At 38.0% G+C, this 21,316-nt stretch overlaps 2 protein-coding genes across 3 annotated transcripts; both read left to right on the forward strand.

Annotated features, from left to right (window-relative positions):
* The first annotated feature begins 8,416 nt into the window (after positions 1-8,416).
* On the forward strand, positions 8,417-9,926 carry LOC144650095 (uncharacterized). Its single transcript, XM_078509760.1, has 2 exons — positions 8,417-8,475; positions 9,024-9,926. Exons 1-2 carry the CDS (start codon positions 8,418-8,420, stop codon positions 9,383-9,385), a joined length of 420 nt encoding a protein of 139 aa, XP_078365886.1. The 5' UTR covers position 8,417; the 3' UTR covers positions 9,386-9,926.
* Positions 9,927-15,591: 5,665 nt separating this feature from the next.
* On the forward strand, positions 15,592-20,638 carry LOC144650104 (uncharacterized). Of its 2 annotated transcripts, none has more exons than XM_078509767.1 (3): positions 15,592-15,663; positions 19,175-19,255; positions 19,763-20,638. In XM_078509767.1, exons 2-3 carry the CDS (start codon positions 19,198-19,200, stop codon positions 20,089-20,091), a joined length of 387 nt encoding a protein of 128 aa, XP_078365893.1. In that variant the 5' UTR covers positions 15,592-15,663; positions 19,175-19,197; the 3' UTR covers positions 20,092-20,638. The 2 variants fall into 2 exon arrangements, with proteins under 2 accessions (XP_078365893.1, XP_078365900.1); XM_078509774.1 differs by having other exon boundaries at positions 15,619-15,668; positions 19,186-19,255.
* Positions 20,639-21,316: the final 678 nt, after the last annotated feature.

Genomic DNA, 21,316 nt, shown 5'->3' on the forward strand with positions numbered 1-21,316 from the left:
GTTTACATAATCAGTTATATAAAATTACTGGATTGGTCAGCTAGCTCGACACTGCCAGGCAGTCAAAATCCTTTAACTTACATTGTAAGTGACCCTCTTGGTAACACCTTTCATAAGGAAACATTAATTCGTTATTTTACCTTTCTTTAAGTTTTGATATTTTGACCATTATTGAAAATGAAAGGACACTATGCCTGACAATCAGTATTTTTGTTTGTGTTGAATCCAAGGGACTAACTGCAGAAAATGTTTAAAAAATACCTTTGTATCCTGTTGCTTATGACAATGTGATGTTGAAATTCCCAGTACCCTATTTATGATGTTCAATTAGGTTAAAGAACTATACCCTATTGGGTGACACCCCTTGTTAGCTTTATGTGGGGGTATCAAGTATACCCCTCCACTCTGGATCCCCATAGGAGAATGCCTTTTTACTAACACTTCCAGTTTAGTTTTAGAGACCTGAGATACCATTCTTAAGCTACTTATGACTGAGGTCACATAATTTTAGTTTACTCCAAGTTCATGTTCGAATCAGTAGCGAGAGTGCTCATCCTCCACCAATGTTACCCGGGTTCGATTCCCATACCAAGCCTAATATGTGGGTTTGTTGTTGGTTCTGTTCCTTGCTAGCCTGCGAATACAGCCGCCTCTCACACTCTGATCTGCTTGCTTTGTGAGAGGTGGCTGTATACGCAGGCTAGGTCCTTGCTCCAAGGATTTTTCTCTAGGTTCTCGAGTATTCGTTCCTCCACAAAAAACACCCAACTTTTGCTGCACTCTGAACGCGGCAAGCGGATCGGAGCGTGATAGTCAGCTGTATTTACAGGCTACAACACTGCTAAATTCCACTTCAATCTGGAATCAGTGGGATTGGAACCCAGGGGGGGGTACTCCGGGTTGTTAATGACGGGGATGATCAAAGGATTTTTTTGGGTTTGAAATTTTTGATTCCGGGATTTTTTTGGGTTGGAAAATTTGGCAAGTATTTTTTCGGGTATCTTGATTTAGATAGGGGATTTTTTTGGGTATTAAAAACAAACTAAAGTGCCTTATGGAATGATGAATAAACAAAACAAGCGTTCTTTGTGTTATGTTATTGCACCTCCTGGCAATTTAGGGGTAATTTGACAAGGGATTTTTGGGGGGGTTATTTTTGGTTCAGGGATTTTTTTGGGTAAATTATTTCGGAAGACTGAGGGATTTTTTTGGGTCCTGACTTTTGCCTCCATTCGATCATCCCCGTCATTTACAAGCCGGAGTACCCCCCTGGGGATTGGAAGAGCCACTATGTAGAAGATTTTTCATTTTCATGTTTTCATATTATTTATTAATTCCATTCCAAAATTACATATGTTGCCATTTGGCTTTTTAAAAATGCCTCCACAATTTTTTTTTTTGAGTGCACAATATTAACTCCTGGTTCAGGGACTGCTGATAAAATACTTCTTTCCATCCCCCCTGGCTCCCAGTCCTCACTGCCTCCTGGAAGTACCCTTTTAATGACACATATAAAAACAAACACCCCAATATCTATTAAGCCCAATCTGATGCCAAAGGCCACACTGGATCTAGAGAAGGCCCCAGGTCCCCTATGGTTAAAAAAAGCCCAAAGGGCCCAAAATGTCCACCCCTCTTCCATTATGATTACCTGTGAATCTGCTGTATAAGGCAGATATTGATATAACAAGGTTGCCACAGCTCAGGAGAGGTTTTCAGGATATGATATGGCTGGAAAAATAATGTCTAAAAAAAGTTGGGGAATTTTTATCAGAATTAGAGAAAACTGATATTACAAAGAAAAGTCTGGGAAATTTATCCTTAGATAAAATCTACATTCAAGCCTAGTGGCTGATTAGGCCAGAGCTTATCCCGGTTTCTGTAGCACAAAGCGACTAAGAATATTTCTTCTACCCCCCTGGATGGGATTCTAATCCATCGCAGGGTTACCTCCAGCAGTAAATTCGCTGGTACTCATTTATACACCCGGGTGGAGAGAGCCACTACAAGAGTAAAGTGCCTTGCCCAAGAATACAATGCAGTCCCGTGGCCAGTGCTTGAACCTAGACCGCTCAATCTGGAGTCCAGCTCCTTAACTATTAGGCTACCCTAACCCTGCCACCCTAAATTTATCCTTAGTCAACTTCAATTTTGACAGTTTTGACAACAAATAAAACAAAACAAAAAAGGAAAGAAAAGAAACAGGCTATCTTTGTGATAGGTGGAAAGGATGACTGTAGGGGATGGTCAGAGGTTGCAATTTTACCTGATTTCTATTTTTTCTTGGTCAGGGAAATTAAGTCTTACCAGGGAATTTGAAAACTATGTCTAAGGTCAAAAGCTAGAGCTGGTCCCAAGGGTGTCCAGCTTGTAACAAAACAATTTAGAAATTTAGTTGAATGGGTGCATCGATGCTTAGTTTGACTCGGCCATGTAGGAGTTAATCAATAAGAAGTACAATCAATAATATCAAAATTATAAAAATATTATTGAAATTGTCTTTTACAGCAGTTTTCACAGCTTTTTGGACCAAAGTTAAGCCTATTAATGGTTGTACATGTTTCAGTATGCTTGTGGATTTGTTTCCCTATTTAATTAAAACACAAAGTAAGCCCTTTTAATTTAAATAAGACAAACAGTTTTACTGTTGGCAAACTACAAATTAACCACCACTCGTCTGCACTGCTTTGTCAATATAATTATTAGGTTTTCAAACTCTTGCAATTTAATTTATAGAAACAGATTTACAGGATTTCCCAAACAATACAGCTATTAAAAATTGTGATACACAGTATGACCATTAAAAACTATAGCTATCTTTAATATCGCCTGTTAAAATAGCAATCCACATTTTACATACCATGCCAGTCAAAGCAATCTATATGTGTTTCGTCCACAATGTGCAACAGTAAACCCTCGTATGATTTAAAAACTTATTCTGCCGTTTTCAGGAGCTCTAAATAACAGATTTTGTTTCTGTACCAGGGTTTCGAGGTGAGCAAAGATGAGTTGAAAATTCTTCAGGTTCCCCAGTGGCTTTATAGTGTTATAGTGTTGATGAGTTAAAATTTTGTAGAAGTCTGCGAGTGACTGCGAACACAATCCATAAATCCGCAAAAGATGCGGTCATTTGGAAAACAAGAACTTGCCGAAAACGGCTGACAGGACAGGCAGAACATTTCTTTCCAACAGTAATGATCTAAAGGATCTCCAGTTGCTTGCTGTTCAGTAGAATCTCTCCTAAGGTTTTATCTTTCCTCCACTTCAGACGCCATCTTTCTTTTTAGCGGTCAGGCATGCGCAATTCAACCGGAAGTCCGATATTTTCGGACTTCCAATCGGAACATTCCAGGGTCGCTCGTTTCCTGACCGCGGGTCAAAGGGAACGAAGACCCTGGGTACGAGGATGCGGGCATGACCAGCTCTCAGCTCGTTCCCAGTCTACCCCGGCGAGTTGGTATGGACGTCACCCGCAACGCTTGTCGGGAGAATTCGCGGCGCTGCCTCGGTTCCAAGCCTCCTTCGCTTACTCGCATAGCGCGAATGTGGTCTGGGGACGAGGCAAGCTCCCAGTTAGGAGAGCACCGCACCGGGATCGCAGAGGTCATGGGTTTGAATCATGTTCAAGCCTGAATTCTTTTAGGCCTTCTTTTCCTAGCTACTTTAGTTACGCACATAACTGCGATCGCCTTTCATGTACTGCCTATGTAATATGAGTTGTTGTGTTGTGCGTACTCGTGAATATGCATGGCGTCTGGTAATTGCCATTCTTGTTTCATTCCTCAGCTGGGGAACCAAAGAATTGGAACAGCGGTTATCATGCTACAGTCATCTAGTCAATATAGCCTTGTTTATACCATTTCTCTTTACAAATTGGAGAAGAAAAGTTGTCGTGTATGGTCGGATGAATTGTTCAGTCCCTCACAATCTGCTTTTGGAGTAGGACTAATACCAGTTCGGCATATTAGTTTCAACATCGAATTTTGCCTGGATTAATTTTTCTGAAAAAAGCCCAAGGAATACTGTTCATTCTGTTGAAGAATTCAGCTAGCTGTTAACGAATTGCAAAAGAGAATTCAGGATATTTTTTTACAGAAGAATCGCTTGAGTAACCAAGCTATAAAACAACGCGCAGGCAAGGTTATTTTTGAAGTGGGGTGGTTTGTTAAACTTAAACATTTTTGCAAGTTCAGCTTTTCAGACAGTATCTAATGCACCAAAAAATAAACGAAAAAACCAGCGATACTGATAAAAAATATATTTTTTGATTATTAACTATTAACTACTTTTAGCAGTGTTTCAATCAGTTGTCGCACGACTGCACTCGACACATGTTTCTTATACAGAGCAAAGTCAGTCATTCACCCTTAGCCGGAAAGAAAAGTCCTTGTTTTAGACTCAAATGCGAATGACTCCGTCAGCAAACTTGTTCAAAATAACAAAATAACAAAATAATTTCAAGCGATCATACTGGTCAAGCAGAACCAAAGCGGCGGCCTTTTAATAAACATCGTTGAACCGTATAAGCTAGCAACAAACCATGCAAGTTAATTTATTGTTATCAGTTTTAATGACTTATCTACAAGAAGAATTACACTACACTCTCCCCCTTAGCTGAGCTGATTGCAAAGCATAAAAACAAAACACGCCGTACCGTAAATCTGCTTTCCTTGGTCTTTTCTTCTTTTTGCATGCTGTAAACAACTTTGGCAACAGCTATCTTTTGTTCAACCAACTGGAAAAGGTCTTGACTCAGAACGTGAATAAAATGAATAATTACTGCTAGTAAATTTGCAAGTTCCCTTTCTTGATGTGTTTACATGTTAAACCACTTTAATGCACCAGGACTGTTTAAATGAGGAGCGAGCGAAATTAATATTGCATTTTGTCAAGAATACGCGAAGATTCTCAGTTTATACCATTTTCAAAACAGCATTTCTTTTAAACTATTTAGTGGAGAAGTTGTTCTGTGGACCAACTGTAAAGCTCACTCGCAATCTGCTATTTCAATTGAGTAGCACCCAGTAGCTAGTTCTGCAGCTTTGGCATGAAAATTTTGTCTGGGTCGAGTTTCTTGGCCGAAAACACAACAAGTGCTTTTTATACTAATAGAAAAAGTTCGGCTAACTGTCTACGAACTTAATTAAAAGAGAAGACTTTAGATTCGGCATTTCTTTTTTATAAGCATCGCTTGGGTAGCCAAAGCAATTGACCGCTCGCACGCAAGGTAATTAGTTAAAATTTTAAGACAGTATTTTACTCACTAAAACATAAACACGAAAACGCGATGCAAAATCCCCTTTTACAGTATATGCTGCATGTTAACTACTTTAGCAGTACAGGTTGACCGGCACGAGTGCAGACATAATTTTTATTATGTTTAGTAGAAACATCCGAAAAACAATGGTCAGTAGATTTATGTGTCCATTAACCGCCGATAAGATGGACTAACTATGGAGTCAGTGAGAATAAAAGATTTAATTGTCACTCAAAAAAAGAAAAGGGGCTTTCAATCAGCGACGGCGATCTTAATTATTTTTAAAATAAGTATCGGTTGAGTAATCAATCTAAAAGCCATGCTGTTAGTCAATTTATGTTATTAGTTTCCCTAGCTAATCCACTAGAAACAATATACCTCATCTCGCACCCTAGCTAGCTGATCGAGCTGTTTGCAAAACGTAACGGCAAAAAGGCCAATTGCACCGCCTAATATCGTTCAACCAAACAATAAAAGGTCTCGATTGATCTCAATGTGAAATGAATTTGATAATAACTGCTAGTAAATTTACAAGTTAACTTTCCTTAATCTTAACATTCAGACACTTAAGTAAAAATCTTAGTTTGTGCCGTTTAATGGAACTTATCTTTAAATATTGGAGAGCTTGTTCTCTACGTTCAACTCAATTATAAATCTGCTCGTTGAGTAGGACTATTATTACTACTTTTACAGTTTCCACGTAGAAATTTTGTCTGGGTTAATTTAGTTTGAAAAAGCGCCACAACAAGTGCTTTACTACTAATAAAGAATTCAGAGTTTCAAGAGAACACTCTAGAATTCGTTTTCTTTTTGCTTATAAGCGTCGCTTGGCTAACCAAGCTACAAACCACGCACGCGCAAGGTAAACTTTAAACTTTAAACTAACTTTGTTAGTTAAGGTTATGAAGTATTGCAAGTTTAACCTTTTAGAGACCACTCAAGTCTATAACATAAAAGCCAAACGCGATTCAAAATTAAAAATCCTCTTCTGTTATTGTATGCTGTAAAACTGCACTTGTGCAACGCTTGAGCCAGTGATGCACGACTGTATTTAAAATATGTTTATTAAACAGAACAAAATTATTCATTTTCATTTGCCCAAAAAGAAATTAAACGATCGTTGTCTCAGTCTCAGATGCAGTGACTCAGTCAAACGCAAACTTATTACTGGGCAAATCATTAAAAGCGTTCAGACTGGTCAATAAGACAAAAAGCTAGTAAACCAGTTTTTAGAACTTTTCGTATGGGCGGACTGTTCTCCTGGCTCGCTTTAAACTTCTACGCTGCCTTAGTTGAAGGACCCGGGAATTCTTAATTGGTTTAGATTAAATGGAGAAAAAACAAAAAACTGGACTGCTTTAAATTTTATGATAAATCCCCTCGGGAGATAATCAACCTTTCCACCTTGCTATCTACAACCATCAAGAAGAAATTTTTTTGAATTCAGTCGGCGTTCTTTTGTGGTTTTATCTAGACCGCCTTTTAAACAACACTTATTAAAAAATCACCGAACCCCGTTGAGATAATGATACGCCCATGCATCAACTAGTGGGGACCCTTTGATTGCGAAACTTTAATTGCCCTTGGCGTTCTTCTATAGTATCATGCCTTGTAGTATACTTTCTGTCTCGGCTAGCCTTTCATATAGGAAATTTTAGCCAATTCAGATTATTTTGGAGAAAGTACAAGAGTATGTTGTTTGAAATTGCGGTTAACTACCCTCGAAGGATAGCAACGAACTCTCGCCTGACTGTCTATGAAAATAAAGAGAAAAAATCTTAAGAATTTTTTCGGCTCTTGTTTGTCTTTTTATGAATCAATTTTAATTTAGTGTTATTTGAGCAGTAAGGGTAAATTCTAAGCAAATTACTGAACCATGATACGCCCATCTAGAAAGGGCGCGTTGATCACCTTCTTTATTATATTATGGATTTAATTAGTTTCTGATCACGGAAATGTTGTTTTGGTGTAAATTCTTGTATTGAAAACAATTTCGATCTAAAAGAAATTCTACTCAGTCAAAGAATATTTCCATGACTTCAATTAGACCAGTTTTTCTTTCGTTAGGTCACGTTAAGCAACATGCATGTTTAGAGTCACTTCAGTACCATTTCCATCATAAAGGGTTTCTCAACAGATCATTGAATCCAACTAATGACAGTCCTAACTGAAAGGGAGGCAAAGGGCGGAATTTTATCCAAGTTTTAATGGAACTCCTATTTTAAGCGAGCGAATCACGCACGGTAAATTAGTTTGTTTGTGCATCTTGAGGTGTTAACATATCCAAGCTCCAAATCTTCGGAAGATAAGCTTACCGACAGTTATAATATTCCCACATCTCCCTTTACTTTAGCTTTCGAGTAAGGAGCCAGCATGTTAATAATAGTGTTCGTTTTTTTTTATTCATTTCCACGTGCCGCATATCTAGTTCATTTAAGACTTTGAATACGGTAAACTTTGTCGACTCGATTGCCACTCCCTGCGATGCAAAGAACTCTTCACAAAGAATGCGTCTCACTTGTATCAATTCTTGTCGCATTTATCCTTAAACTCAGAACAGTTTAAACAGCTTATTAACTGAGCAGCTGGCATTGTTTTTATTTCTTTTATGATCCGCTATTTAAGGTCGAAATTTCCCTAAAGGGTTAGGGTTTTGAAAATTAAACATTGCTGTTTAAATTTCTCGTTTCTAATTGGACCTTTTTTGGTCATCCTTATTCCTTATCTTACTTAAGTTCATTGCCTTTTTCTGACTGTGTTTCTAGAATTCAAAACCTACTTTGTATAAAAAAGAAAAGCAGTAAAATACAGGTAGCCACCTCAGTTCTTACGCGCAAAACAATGAGGAAATTGCATGAGTAAATTATTATATGCAGCTCTAGTTTTAAAGCTCATGAATTTGTTCATACTTAACAACTTAACGTGTTTGTACAAAAGAAAATTTCGTGTTGCGCTCGTATAAAATTCCAAGCCGACCGCAGTTTCACTTTAGTGTGAATAGAGTTTTTTTTTTAATTTATTTACTTTCTAATCAGTTAATTAACTTTAGCTGCGTGATTTCAATATAGCCAGAAGGCAAATGATAGATTTCTGAAATGATTCTCTGCCAAAACATCTGACTGTGAACATGCTTCTCCACAGGGTACTCAAAGCCTAAAATATGGCTCAGAGTGGATTGATTCTCGTCCCCCTCCTGCTGCTGTCCTTTGTGACTATTGGTAAGACTGTTAAGGACAAACTTTATTCAAATAATTCCAAAATACGAGAAACAAACTAAATGATGATTGTGTGACTATAAGGTTAAATCCTCCTGTTGGCTGGCGTGGAAACGAAAAAGAAATTAGCTAGTCTGAGAGTAAAATCGGGACACTCAGAAATTCGGTGGCAACACTTCATTTGCACAAAACCAATGAAAACATTCAACAAAATTATTAGTTTTAATAAATTTATATTAAAGAATCTATTAAAAAAATAATAATCCAAGTACTTTAAAATTTATGCAACTGTTCGAGGAGATCTTATTTCAGAAATAACAGATAACATTGATAGATTATAAAAATGTTCTCGCGTCATTTCTCGTATATCACAGACTAATGGCGTAGCGCTTGTCGACGCTTGTCGACTCGGCATAGAAAAAAAAAAACCAGTTTAATTACTTTGGTGTATAATCATATCAGTTTTTAATAAGTATGGTGGATCTTGCCAATCGCTGATGGCTATATATTGTTTAAATTCCCAAGCTGATAACAGCTTCATTTGATTCCAGGACAATGCATATCTTCAGCAATATGCACTATGGACACTGATATTAGATACCACGCCACTAAAGGCAGGCCTCTAGGCGCTAAATGGGGACCGGATCTACAGCAAACGGTTGTGGGCTTTGAAACTCCAGACAGGAAAGAGGATTGTAGAAATATATGCGAAAGAAAATGCAGGGGTCTAGGAAGGTATTCATGGTCTGGTTGCGTTGCTTTCTCATCCCAGATCGAAGAGGGCTATTCTGGCAGTTGCTATTGTTTCGGATACACCTCTCCGCCCGACTTCGGCACCGAAGTCCCAGTATCGCAAGCTAGTCACCTGTCCGGACGGTGCGTCACAGGCTGGTTCGAGACTGACACGTTGTAACCGGCTCATGCCCAGTCCGACTGGACTTGTGGCTGAAGTGATGTCACTGAAATTGTAATGAGGAAGAATTGTGTATTGTTTCAAAAATTGTGTTCATGTATAACAAAGGAATAACCTAGCTCTTAAAAGTGCAAAAAAGTGTGCGTAACATAACGCGGCATTTATAATTAGCGCTAGATTTCACATGCCTGTTACTCTTTTCACACTGAGAGAATTATCTCTTATTTTGTAGTCTAGTCGTCCTATTTTTGTAAACAACAATAACAACAACAGCAGTTTACCTTTTTATAAGTTAGTATTGTAACTCTGATGCTATTGTATTTTAGTTAATTTTATGAAACATGTGAACTGGCTTGTTTTATCTGTCAAATGTTTTCAATATGTATTTAACGCTGACTTTCGCTGCAACCTTCATTTCAGTAGGAGGTGACTCCTTAGAAACCTGTAAAGTTTTTTTTATAAAGTTATAGAACTCAAGACGTTTTTGAACACTGTGTTAGTTGCCCGTTACAAGTAAAATAGCTTAAGACGGAATCCACTAGGAAGTCGAGTAATATTTATTAAAGTTGGACAAAAATCAAGTACCAGAATAATTTAAATCCTATTGCGTTATTTCCTACCCTTAAGGTCGCGGGGGACACCTTAGGCTCATCATTATGCATTTATTTAAAGCGTATGCACGAAGTGCAACGACTGACATCGACAACTTTACGAGATATTTATGACTGGACAAAAATATGGGCGCGTGCGCGTGATTTGTAAAAAATCCCTGTTTCTTTGATATTTTAGCCAATTTAAAACAACACTTAGCGATATACGTTCATATAGATTGTAGGAAGTCTTTGAGCTTATTTTCATTTCAATTTGAATATTTCTGCAACTCAGAGTAATCACAAAAATATTCGGCATAAACAATCGTGTCCTTTTTAAAAACGCATTGTTCTCACCATAAAAGCGTGGAATATAATTACCATAATTACATCTTTCCTTGGCAAAACGATCGTAGTTAGGTCGGGACACCTTCGGAAATCTCAAAGTTTGGACTTTTCCGACAATTTTGTGGCAGAGAATACAACACGGATACAGAACTTCATGACTTGCCACTGCAGATAGGTAAACTATGAATACTGTAGTGTGTCATAACAGAAGCGGAATTTTAAAAGAGCGCTTTTAGAAAGAGGTAGAAGACATTAAATTCAGATTTGCGCACTTAAACCGTCATAACTTGCCGGCAAACTTTGAATTAAAAAATCCGCTTCTGTTATGACACTCTAGAGGTATTGAGTGATTAGTTTTTGACAAGATCACAGTGTGCTGTCTCCTACTCGTTCCGCAAACTCTGCCACAAAATCATGTTTTTCTCAATTTGGCACTAACGAGGCTATAACATCGCCGTTAAATGCAATCTACCAAATAAAAGAGGACATTCACACTCTTTCATCATTTCTTTATGTCTCTGTAAAATTTGAGCTTAATCGCATTCATAACAGCTGAGAAATAAGCGTTTTAAAAGATGCGGGTCAAGCAAAATTTCCCTTCATGAATTTATTCGTGCTGTAGGTATCCCCCGCGACCTTAATAAAAGGTAAAGATGTAAGTAATTATCCGTGATAACACCAACAACAATTTCTTATCAGAGTCTGAGAAAATGAATTTCAAAGTTCACAAGGTATAGGCAAAATCTCACGTGCATAGCCATTTTGTAAATTCGTCTTAAGGGATTCAGTGGAATTCAGCGGAACTTCGAAATTTGTTTTCGATGTTTGGTGTTGTTAGAAAAGATTTCTTTTGGTAAGATATTTGAAGCAGTAACACAAACGTTTGCAATAAGGTGTAAATGATTCTGGTACAACAATTTCTTATCAGAGTCTGAGAAAATGATATTCAAAGTTCACAAGCTATGGGCAAAAGCTCACATCTTTTAAGCGATTCATGGGAATTCAGTGGAACTTCGAAGTTTGTTTTCGATGTTTGGTGTTGTTAGAAAAGATTTCTTTCGATAAGATATTTGAAGCAGTAACACAAACGCTTGCAATAAGGTGTAAATAGTTTTGGTACATAATTTTGTCCAATAACTACTCGAAGTCCTGGCGGATTTCCTCTTAAGCCTTTTTGAACAGTGTACAACCATGAAATAAAACTGTGTTGGAAACAAGCCCAGTGATGTTGTTTGAGTTTACTCTTCCGGATACCGGTAGCATACAGCTAAAAGAGTGATGTCTTTATCGACTCAGTCCAAAGGCGGGTTGGTTGCCAAGTTCCTTGCAAATTGCCCAATCTCCACAGATTCCGGTTTGTTTTCGGAAGGGGACATTGGGGGTTGCTGAACACCGCATTACCGTAAAAAAATTCGGAAAATACCGCATTTCATAGAAAGCTTGTATAGCTGGCTGGCGAAATTGTTGAAGTGAGGGCAAAAAGCTAGGCGAAAACGAGCGGTGGTACCGTGGAAATAATGACACGACTCTAAACTGGTTGTTAAAACAGTCAAATTGTAGATAAAAAATATTTGATAGAATTAGATTGTTTCAGCTTGCTTCCGAAATGACTAGAAACGGCTAAAAATGGTCGGAAAATGCGAAGAATAAGTGTTTATACCGACTATCGTCGACCGAAACGATAAGAAAATGCATCCCGCAGGTTTGGAGAATACCGCATGAAAAATTGGCCAATACCGCAATACCGCAAACCCCAAATGTCCCCCTCTTTTCGTTTTCGAATCCTTTTGTAGAACGGGAGAAAAATACTGTCGAACATGTTTTTATCTTAGCCGTGTTTAAATGAATTTGATTAATTTGTGACCCTTTTATCCTTTAAGTTTTTATTTTTACAATAAAGTTTAGTTCAGCTCAGTCTAGTTTAGCTCAGTTCGAGTTCACTTTCCCGGCTATTTGACTGTTGAGAGATCACTGTATAATACTGAGTTTTGATTTTCGAAAATACAAAAGTGCACTTAATTGCGAGTAATCGTTTGCTTGTCTCACCCATGCCCGCGTTCATGCCCGCGAAAACTCGATGTACAGTATAGGTCGTATAGCCTGCGTGGCCGGCGTTCAAATGGAAAGGGGAGGGGGAGTTCGAGCGCGAAGGACGATGGAGCGCCAAGCGCGATCGGAGAAGTGGGGAGGGGAACGGTTGCGTTCCCCTCCCCACTTCTCCGATCGCGCTTCGCGCACTCTCCTCGCGCCTGGCACTTTGCGCTCGAAGGCCCTTCTCATTTCCCTTTGAACGCCGGCCACGCAGGCTATGTACGGTGTGAAGAAAGCTTCTCCTAGCCTAGACTAGCGGCCTACCCGCATGAGCAATCAAGGAGACTGAGGCGGGAATGGGGTGGACTATTCTTGGTAAAAGGGGCTGTTCTTTTACTAGCAATTATTAGCTGCCACAAACGTGGATGAATTATAGTTAACTTATCTAAGCCAGAAAAATTCTCGCATGGTTTTGATTTTTAATCAAGCTACAAATTAGGTTATTTTTTGAGGATTATTTAAAGTTGTACAAGTTCAGCGTTTCGGTATAACCTACATCCTCGGAGACCCATGCAGGGGCAGTTAGTGGAGATAAGGGAAACGCGAAAATGCGGGCAAAAAATAGCGCGAAACTGCGCGCAAAAAATTCGGCATATAAAAGTTGTCGTTCTGGAAACGATATGTAGATGATGCATATATATATGTATGTGCCGCTGTTAAATCCAACCTGGTGCTAACCTTACAGAATCATTTGAACAATATCGAGCCATCTATCCAATTTACGGTTGAAAGAGAAACAGAACGGAAAATATCCTTTCTTGACGTCACTGTCTGTCGACAAGACAATGGCCAACTCTCTATAAAGTCTATCGCAAACCGACACACACAGAAAGATATCTCTCGTTTGACTCCCACCATCCGGCTGCTCACAAAAGGGCGGTGGTCAAGTCTTTGACTGATCGTGCAAAAACTATTCCATCTTCTGTTGATCAACAGTCAAAGGAAATGCAACATGTGACCGCGGCACTCAGGGCGAATGGCTACCCGAAGCGCTTTGTGATTGATGTTAGCAAACCGAAACGACCTTCTCAACAAACGCCTGCAACTGCACCTGATGACAAAAAAGGTTTCTGCATTTTGCCGTACATCAAGGGTACTACGGAACCAATCAAGCGAATTTTAAGCAATTATAATATCAAAGTTGCTTTAAAACCACACCAAACCATCGGCAATTTGTTTCCCAAACCAAAAGATCCAGTGCCAAAAGATCAGACTCGTGGCGCAATTTATTCAATTCCCTGCCAAGTTTGTGACAAAAGCTACATCGGAGAAACGAAACGAAAATTTTCCACCCGACTCCGGCAAAGAGCATCAAAAAGCAGTTGAAAACAAACACTCACACAAGTCAGCTTTAGCGGAACATTGTTTTCATTCTGGCCACACCATCTCTTGGGAATCGTCAAAGATCCTACGTACAAGCACAAATTGGCGCAAAAGACGTATTTTGGAGGCTTGGGGAATAAACACTTGCAAGAATCCGCTAAACCGTGATGACGGCATGCTTTTACCGCACGAATTTCTAAATTTAGCCTTTAGGGACAAACATTAGCTTTCGATTTGCATATTATATAAGAACGTGCTTTTTGTTATTCACTTATCACTTTCCCCTGATGAAGGCTTTAGTTTAAGCCGAAACGTTGGGACATTGCGGATATTTTACGAACATTTTACAACAAATTTTTAACCAGAGTAACGTTTTTATTTCTTAATTAATTTAAGTTGTTAGTTTTACTAACTTATCCACTGTTAAGTTTATACTTCATCTCGCCACCTAGCTTAGCTGTTTGCAAAATACGCTGTATTAATTATTTTTTTTTTCTTCTTCTTCTTGCATGCTGCAAACCACTTTAGCAGAGTTTTCGTGCCAATGCACCCGCGCTGGCTAATCTATCTTTTGTTCAACCAAGAAAAGATCTTGTCTAAGAACTTGAATTAAATGAATAATTACTGCTAGTTATTTTAACAAGTACACTTTCTTCATGTCTTTGCATGTCAAACCATTCAACTGTACCAGGATTTTTTTTTTAACCTAGAAGCGAAGTTAAGACTGTACTGAACGACGCTCTTGCACTTTGTATGCGAGCTGTCGTCTCGGGACGACTTAAAAAATGGCAATTTCCATTAAAAAGGATTTCTCAGCGAAATATTGAACCCTATACTTATGATAGTCCTAACTGAAAGGGAGGCAAAGGGCGGAATTTTTTACTCGGCTCTACATGATTTCAGATTTATTATTTCACATTACTTACAAATATTTTTTAATAGCACTCACTATTTACAGAAAATTCATTTATCAAAATAAGAAAAATATAACAATAATAAAGCCAAAATAAAATGTACTCAGTAACCAAAGAAGCATATGCTATCGTGTTGGTCACTGACACGTTAAAAAAAAAACAGACCGAGACACATCAATTAATAGAAACAATAGAAAACAAATATACACCTAGAAATTCTCTTTTGTCCCAGATACGATGACCCAGTCAAATACGAACACAGTTTTCGTAGCCAAATAATTAAACGTCTTCAAACTGTTCAAGCAGAACTACACACAAAGCGGTGTTCTAAAAATGTTTTAATACGCCTCGCTTGAGTTTAACCAAGCAACAAACCACGCAAATTAATTTAGGTTGTTAGTTTTACAAACTTATCGCCTATCAAGTTTATATCTCATCTCGCCACCTAGCTTAGCTGTTTGCAAAATACGCTGTATTAATTAATTTTTCTTCTTCTTCTTCTTGCATGCTGCAAACCACTTTAGCAAAGTTTTCGTACGTGCAAATGCATCTGCACTGACTAATCTAAGTATCTTTTGTTCAACCAAGAAAAGGTCTTGTTTAAGAACTTGAATTAAATGAATAATTACTGCTAGTTATTTTTACAAGTACACTTTCTTCATGTCTTTACATGTCAAACCATTCAAATGTACCGGGATATTTTTTTTAACCTAGAAGCGAAGCTAAGACTGTACTAAACGACGCTCCTGCACTCTGTAGTCTTGTTTCCTGTTTTTCATGCTAGCCGTCTTCTCGGGGCGACTTTTAAAAGGCAATTTCCATTAAAAAGGATTTCTCAGCAAAACATTGAACTCTACTAATGACAGTCCGAGCTGAAAGGGAGACAAAGGAAGGATTTTTATTCAAATTTTAAAGGGATTAGCTCTTCTTAAGCAGACGAATAACTCAAGGTGAATTAGTTTGTTTGTGCACCTTGAAGTGTTAACATATCCAAGCTCCAAATCTTCAGAAGGTAAGCTCATCGACATTCAACATTTCTAAGTAGTCAATTAACGTTTGCTATTTCGCGTTTACGCGAGGAGCCAGCAAGTTAAAAATATTTTTTCGTTTCCTATGCATTCCTATGTGCGGCATTATCCATTTTTTAAAGTTTCTGAATAAGGTCAACTTTGTCGACTCGATTGCCACTCCCAGCGCTGAAAGAACTCTCCACAAATTGCCAATTAAATTCTTCGATTCCAGTTGTTCAAATTCGACCTTTTGGTTAGTTCCTTAGTCATTTAAAAGGTTTTGTCCACATTTATCATTGATCATTAATTAGAACCGAGGCACGTACTGATAAATGTAAGGTAGGATTGCAACATTTTTAGCCTTGATAGGTGGTTCGCGAACAATGAGTATCCATGATAAAGACTGAACTTTTGAAAGGTATGATAAGTTTGAGAGATTGTGGAAGCGGTTCTCAAAACATGAATATTTTTCATAAACTCACATTCTTCCGCCAACTAGCGTATACAAGAACGGGCCTCGGAGGTTTTAGGCTGTATCACAGCAAGTGACTTCATCACCGCTTTTAAATTATTCGATTCTGCAAGGGTAATCAAGCTACAAATCACGTATTTTGTGAAGCTTTAAGCTAACTCAAAGTTGTACAAGTTCAGCGTTTCTGTATTACATACTGCAGTGACCATAAATCGCCTTGCTGTTAACTGCGTTCTGAAAAAAAAACGCGCGTGCATCGCTATTCTTCATCATTTTGCTATGCGCTGTAAACCACTTCAGAAGCGGTTGAGATAAGGCAACTGCTCAGTCTAGACAGAATGGTAATGACAGAGGCAAAATAGGTCATTCTCCTTTGTAGAAAAAACAAAAGCCTTTGTTTCAGTGTTGGAGGCGTGGCGATTGTAAATTGTGAACTAATTCTTCTCATCTCGCAAATGGCTATAAGGCCCTTTAGTCATTTGGCACAAAAAGGAAATTGCGTAAGTAATAAATTATTTCTGCTCATGAATTAAGACAACTTTGCAGCCTAAAAGAAATTTTGGTGCTACGCACTTTTTAAATTCAAAGCCGACCTTGATATCTGCTATGTTCAGCTCGTTCATCTACCAGTTAGTTAATTGTCTTCACCCTCGTGAAGCCAGATGACAATTTCTCAATTTCTAAAAAAAAAATTGACAGCCTGCCAAACAAACCTTACTGTGATCATGCTTCTCCACAGGGTACCCAACCGTACGCTAAACTATGGCTTATAGTGGATTGATTCTCGTCCCCCTCCTGCTGCTGTCCATTGTGGCTATTGGTAAGACTGTTATGGACAACCTTTTTTTGAAATAATTCCAAACTAAGAATAATCTTAATGAGGATTGTGGAATACAAGGTAAATTTTCCTGTGGGTTCGCCTGGAAACGTAAAAGAAATTAGCCAGTGGGAGAGTAAGAAGGGGACCTCAGAAATTCGGTTGTAACACTTAATAAGAACGACAACAATAAAAAATACAAATCAACAAATTAATTAATTTTAATAAATTAAAATGTAAATAAATTAATAAGAAAAACAATCAATCAAGTACAATAATCTTAATGCAACTTTTATTATTTTAATCAATATCATAATTATTATAATGATAGTTTATCAAAAACATTTTTGCACTCTTACCTATATATCACAGACTAGTGATGTAGGATCTATCAGGATACATTGTGTCACTCGGTAGAATAACAGTTTTCTCTCTCAAGGTTGGGGAGAGGATTGGAATAATCGTTATAATGTTAGGTTGGGGGAGGGGAAGGGTTGGTATACAAAATGGGGCTATCATATTTTTAAAATGGTATCGTGGACCTTGCCAATTGCTGATGATAATTGTTTAATTTCCCAAGCTTATAACTTTCATTTCATTCCAGGACAATGCATATCCTCAACACAATGCACTCAAACCACTGACGTGAGATACTATGCCACTAAAGGCAGGCCTCTTGGTGCCAAATGGGGACCGGACCTGCAAACAACGACAACGGATTTTGCAACTTCAGGCAGGAAAGAGGATTGTAGGGATGTATGCGAAAGAAAATGCAGGGGTGCTACATGGTCTGGTTGCGTTGCTTTCTCATCCCAGATCGAAGCTTCCTATTCTAATCAGTGCTATTGTTTCGGATACACATCTTCACCCGAGTTCGGCGACGAAGTCAAAGTATCGCAAGCTACTCACCTGTCCGGAAAGTGCGTCACAGGCTGGTTCGAGACTGATGCGACGATGTAACCGGCTCATGCCCAGTCCACCTAGACCTGTGGCTGAAGTGACGTCACTGCTGGAATTGTAATGAGGCAGAATTGCGTATTGCTTCTTGAATGCGTTCATGTGTAGCAAAGAGTGGAAATGCAAAAAAGTGTGTCTAACCAAATGCCGCGTTTAGTACTAGAATTTGTATGACTGTTACTCTTTTCACACAAGAGAGAATCCTCTCTTATTTTGTAATCTAGTCTTCCTGATTTTGGGATGAAAATGTTAGAAAAACCAACAGTAGTTTTCTTTTCTTATTTATTAGGCTATTGCATTTTTTTCTACTTTTGTGAATTATGTAAACTAGCTTTCTTTGGCAGTCAAGTGTTTCAGGTATATATTGAACGCTGACTTTCGTTCCACGACCGTGATTTCTATAAGAAATCTTTAGCAACCTGTAAGGTTTTCCGACTCAAAGTTTCTGAATACTGAATTAGTTGTTTATTGCAAGAAAATATTGAGCTTGTACAACCTTGAAATAAACTCTGTTGGAACAAAGCTGAGTGCTGTCTGTTGTCTGAGTTCGCTTTCTTTTGTGGCGTTACCGGTGGCATGGTCGAAACGGTCGAAACTTCCCTAAAGGGTTGGGGTTTTAGAAATTAACCATTGCCGTTTAAATCTCTCGATTCCAGTTGGACCCTTTGGTCATCCTTATTCCTTATCCTACTTAAGTTCATTGCCTTTTTGTACTGTGTTTCTGGAATTCAAAAAACCTCCTTTGTATAAAAAAGAAAAGCGGTAAAAGACAGGTAACCACCTCAGCTCTTACACGCACAACAATGAGGAAATTTCATGAGTAAATCAGTATTTTATGCAACTCTTAAGTTTTAAAGCTCATGAATTTGTTTATACTTTACAACTTAACGTGTTTGTACAAAAGAAAATTTCGTGCTGCTCTCGTTTGAAATTCCAAGCCAACCTTCAAATTCACTTTACAGTGGAACCTCGATATAACGAAGGGCCAAGGGACTGGCAAATATGTTCGCTATATCGAGGTTTCGTTATATCGAGGTTCTTTTCCATATATTTTGCTATTACTAGGACGAAAAATATCGTTCGTTATATCGAGGACTTCGTTATATAGAGGTTCATTAAATGGAGATTATACTGTATTAAGTTTATTTATCTTCTAATCAGTTAATTAACTTTAGCTGCGTGATTTCAATATAGCCAGAAGGCAAATGATAGATTTCTAAAATTAACCTCTGCCAAAACATCTGACTGTGAACATGCTTCTCCACAGAGTACCCAAACGGACGCTAAACTATGGCTCAGAGTGGATTGATTCTCGTCCCTCTCCTGCTGCTGTCCTTTGTGACTATTGGTAAGACTGTTAAGGACAAACTTTATTCAAATAATTCCAAAATACGAGAAACAAACTAAATGATGATTGTGTGACTATAAGGTTAAATCCTCCTGTTGACTGGCGTGGAAACGAAAAAGAGATTAGCTAGTCTGAGAGTAAAATCGGGACACTCAGAAATTCGGTGGCAACACTTCATTAGCACAAAACCAAAAAATTTCTACGAAGTTATTAGTTTTAATAAATTTACATTAAAAGAATTATGCAACTGTTCGAGGAGATCGTATTTCAGAAATAACAGATAACATTGATAGATTATAAAAATGTTCTCGAGTCATTTCTCGTATATCACAGACTAGTGGTGTAGCGCTTGTCGACGCTTGTCGACTCGGCATAGAAAAAAAAACCCAGTTTAATTACCTTGGTGTATAATCATATTTTTAATATGTATGGTGGATCTTGGCAATCGCTGATGGCTATATATTGTTTAAATTCCCAAGCTGATAACAGTATCACGTTTGATTCCAGGACAATGCATATCTTCAGCAATATGCACTACGGACACTGATATTAGATACCACGCCACTAAAGGCAGGCCTCTAGGAGCTAAATGGGGACCGGATCTACAGCAAACGGTTGTGGGTTTTGAAACTCCAGACAGGAAAGAGGATTGTAGGAGTGTGTGCGAAAGAAAATGCAGGGGTGCTACATGGTCTGGTTGCGTTGCTTTCTCATCCCAGATCGAAGAGGGCTATTCTGGCAGTTGCTATTGTTTCGGATACACCTCTTCCGCCCGAGTCGCAGTATCGCAAGCTACTCACCTGTCCGGACGGTGCGTAACAGGCTGGTTCGAGTGACACGTTGTAACCGGCTCATGCCCAGTCCACCTAGAAGTGAAATTGTAATGAGGAAGAATTGTGTATTGTTTCAAAAATTGTGTTCATGTATAACAAAGGAATAACCTAGCTCTTAAAAGTGCAAAAAAGTGTATAACATTAAACGCGGCATTTGAAATTAGCGCGGCATTTGAAATTTATAAAAGGGTTCAAGGTTTCTTGCCTTCATATCTTCAAGAGAGTCTAAAGTTAAATAGTAGTATGCATGGTAGACACACAAGATATTCGAACTTCAACTTACTTTGCCCTTCTTTTAAGAGACAAACTGAAGGTGGAAGAACTTTTGCAGTACAAACTTGCCAAGCATGGAACAGCCTGCCACTTGAGCTTAGAAAAAAATCTTCACTTAACAGTTTTAGAAATAGTTTTTGCAGTTCAATTTTAAGGAAACAACATTTTATTGACCATTTTTTAATGTAAGATCTTATTTCGAATACAGATTTTTTTTAAATAGTTTTTAATAATTAGTTTTTAATTGTAATTCGTTTCTTGTATATTATTGTATATCGTAGGTTTTTTTAATGTGTATCTTAGATTTTTTAATACTTGTAAATAGGAGGGCCACGAATGAATAATTACTGCTAGTTATTTTAACAAGTACACTTTTACTTTCTTCATGTCTTTACATGTCAAACCATTCAACTGTACCGGGATTTTTTTAACCTAGAAGCGAAGTTAAAACTTTACTGAATGACGCTCTTGCACTCTGTAGTCTTGTTTGCTGTTTGTATGCGAGCTGTCGTCTCGGGACGACTTAAAAAATGGCAATTTCTATTAAAAAGGATTTCTCAGCGAAATATTGAAACCTATACTTATGATAGTCCTAACTGAAAGGGAGGCAAAGGGCGGAATTTTTTACTCGGCTCTACATGATTTCAGATTTATTATTTCACACTACTTACAAATATTTTTTAATAGCACTCACTATTTACAGAAAATTCATTTATCAAAATAAGAAAAATATAACAATAATAAAGCCAAAATAAAATGTACTCAGTAACCAAAGAAGCATATGCTATCGTGTTGGTCACTGACACGTTAAAAAAACAGTCCGAGACACATCAATTAATAGAAACAATAGAAAACAACTATACACCTAGAAATTCTCTTTTGTCCCAGATACGATGACCCAGTCAAATACGAACACAGTTTTCGTAGCCAAATAATTAAACGTCTTCAAATTGGT

Source organism: Oculina patagonica, chromosome 1 (genome assembly GCF_052425735.1).
Source record: "Oculina patagonica isolate OP01 chromosome 1, crgOcupat, whole genome shotgun sequence".
Taxonomy (NCBI): Eukaryota; Metazoa; Cnidaria; class Anthozoa; order Scleractinia; family Oculinidae; genus Oculina; species Oculina patagonica.

Coding starts and splice junctions, on each gene's coding strand:
- LOC144650095 (XM_078509760.1), top strand. CDS start 8,418: ATGGCTCAGAGTGGATTGATTCTCGTCCCCCTCCTGCTGCTGTCCTTT. Junction 8,476..9,023: donor GCTGTCCTTTGTGACTATTG/GTAAGACTGTTA, acceptor ATTTGATTCCAG/GACAATGCATATCTTCAGCA.
- LOC144650104 (XM_078509767.1), top strand. CDS start 19,198: ATGGCTCAGAGTGGATTGATTCTCGTCCCTCTCCTGCTGCTGTCCTTT. Junction 19,256..19,762: donor GCTGTCCTTTGTGACTATTG/GTAAGACTGTTA, acceptor GTTTGATTCCAG/GACAATGCATATCTTCAGCA.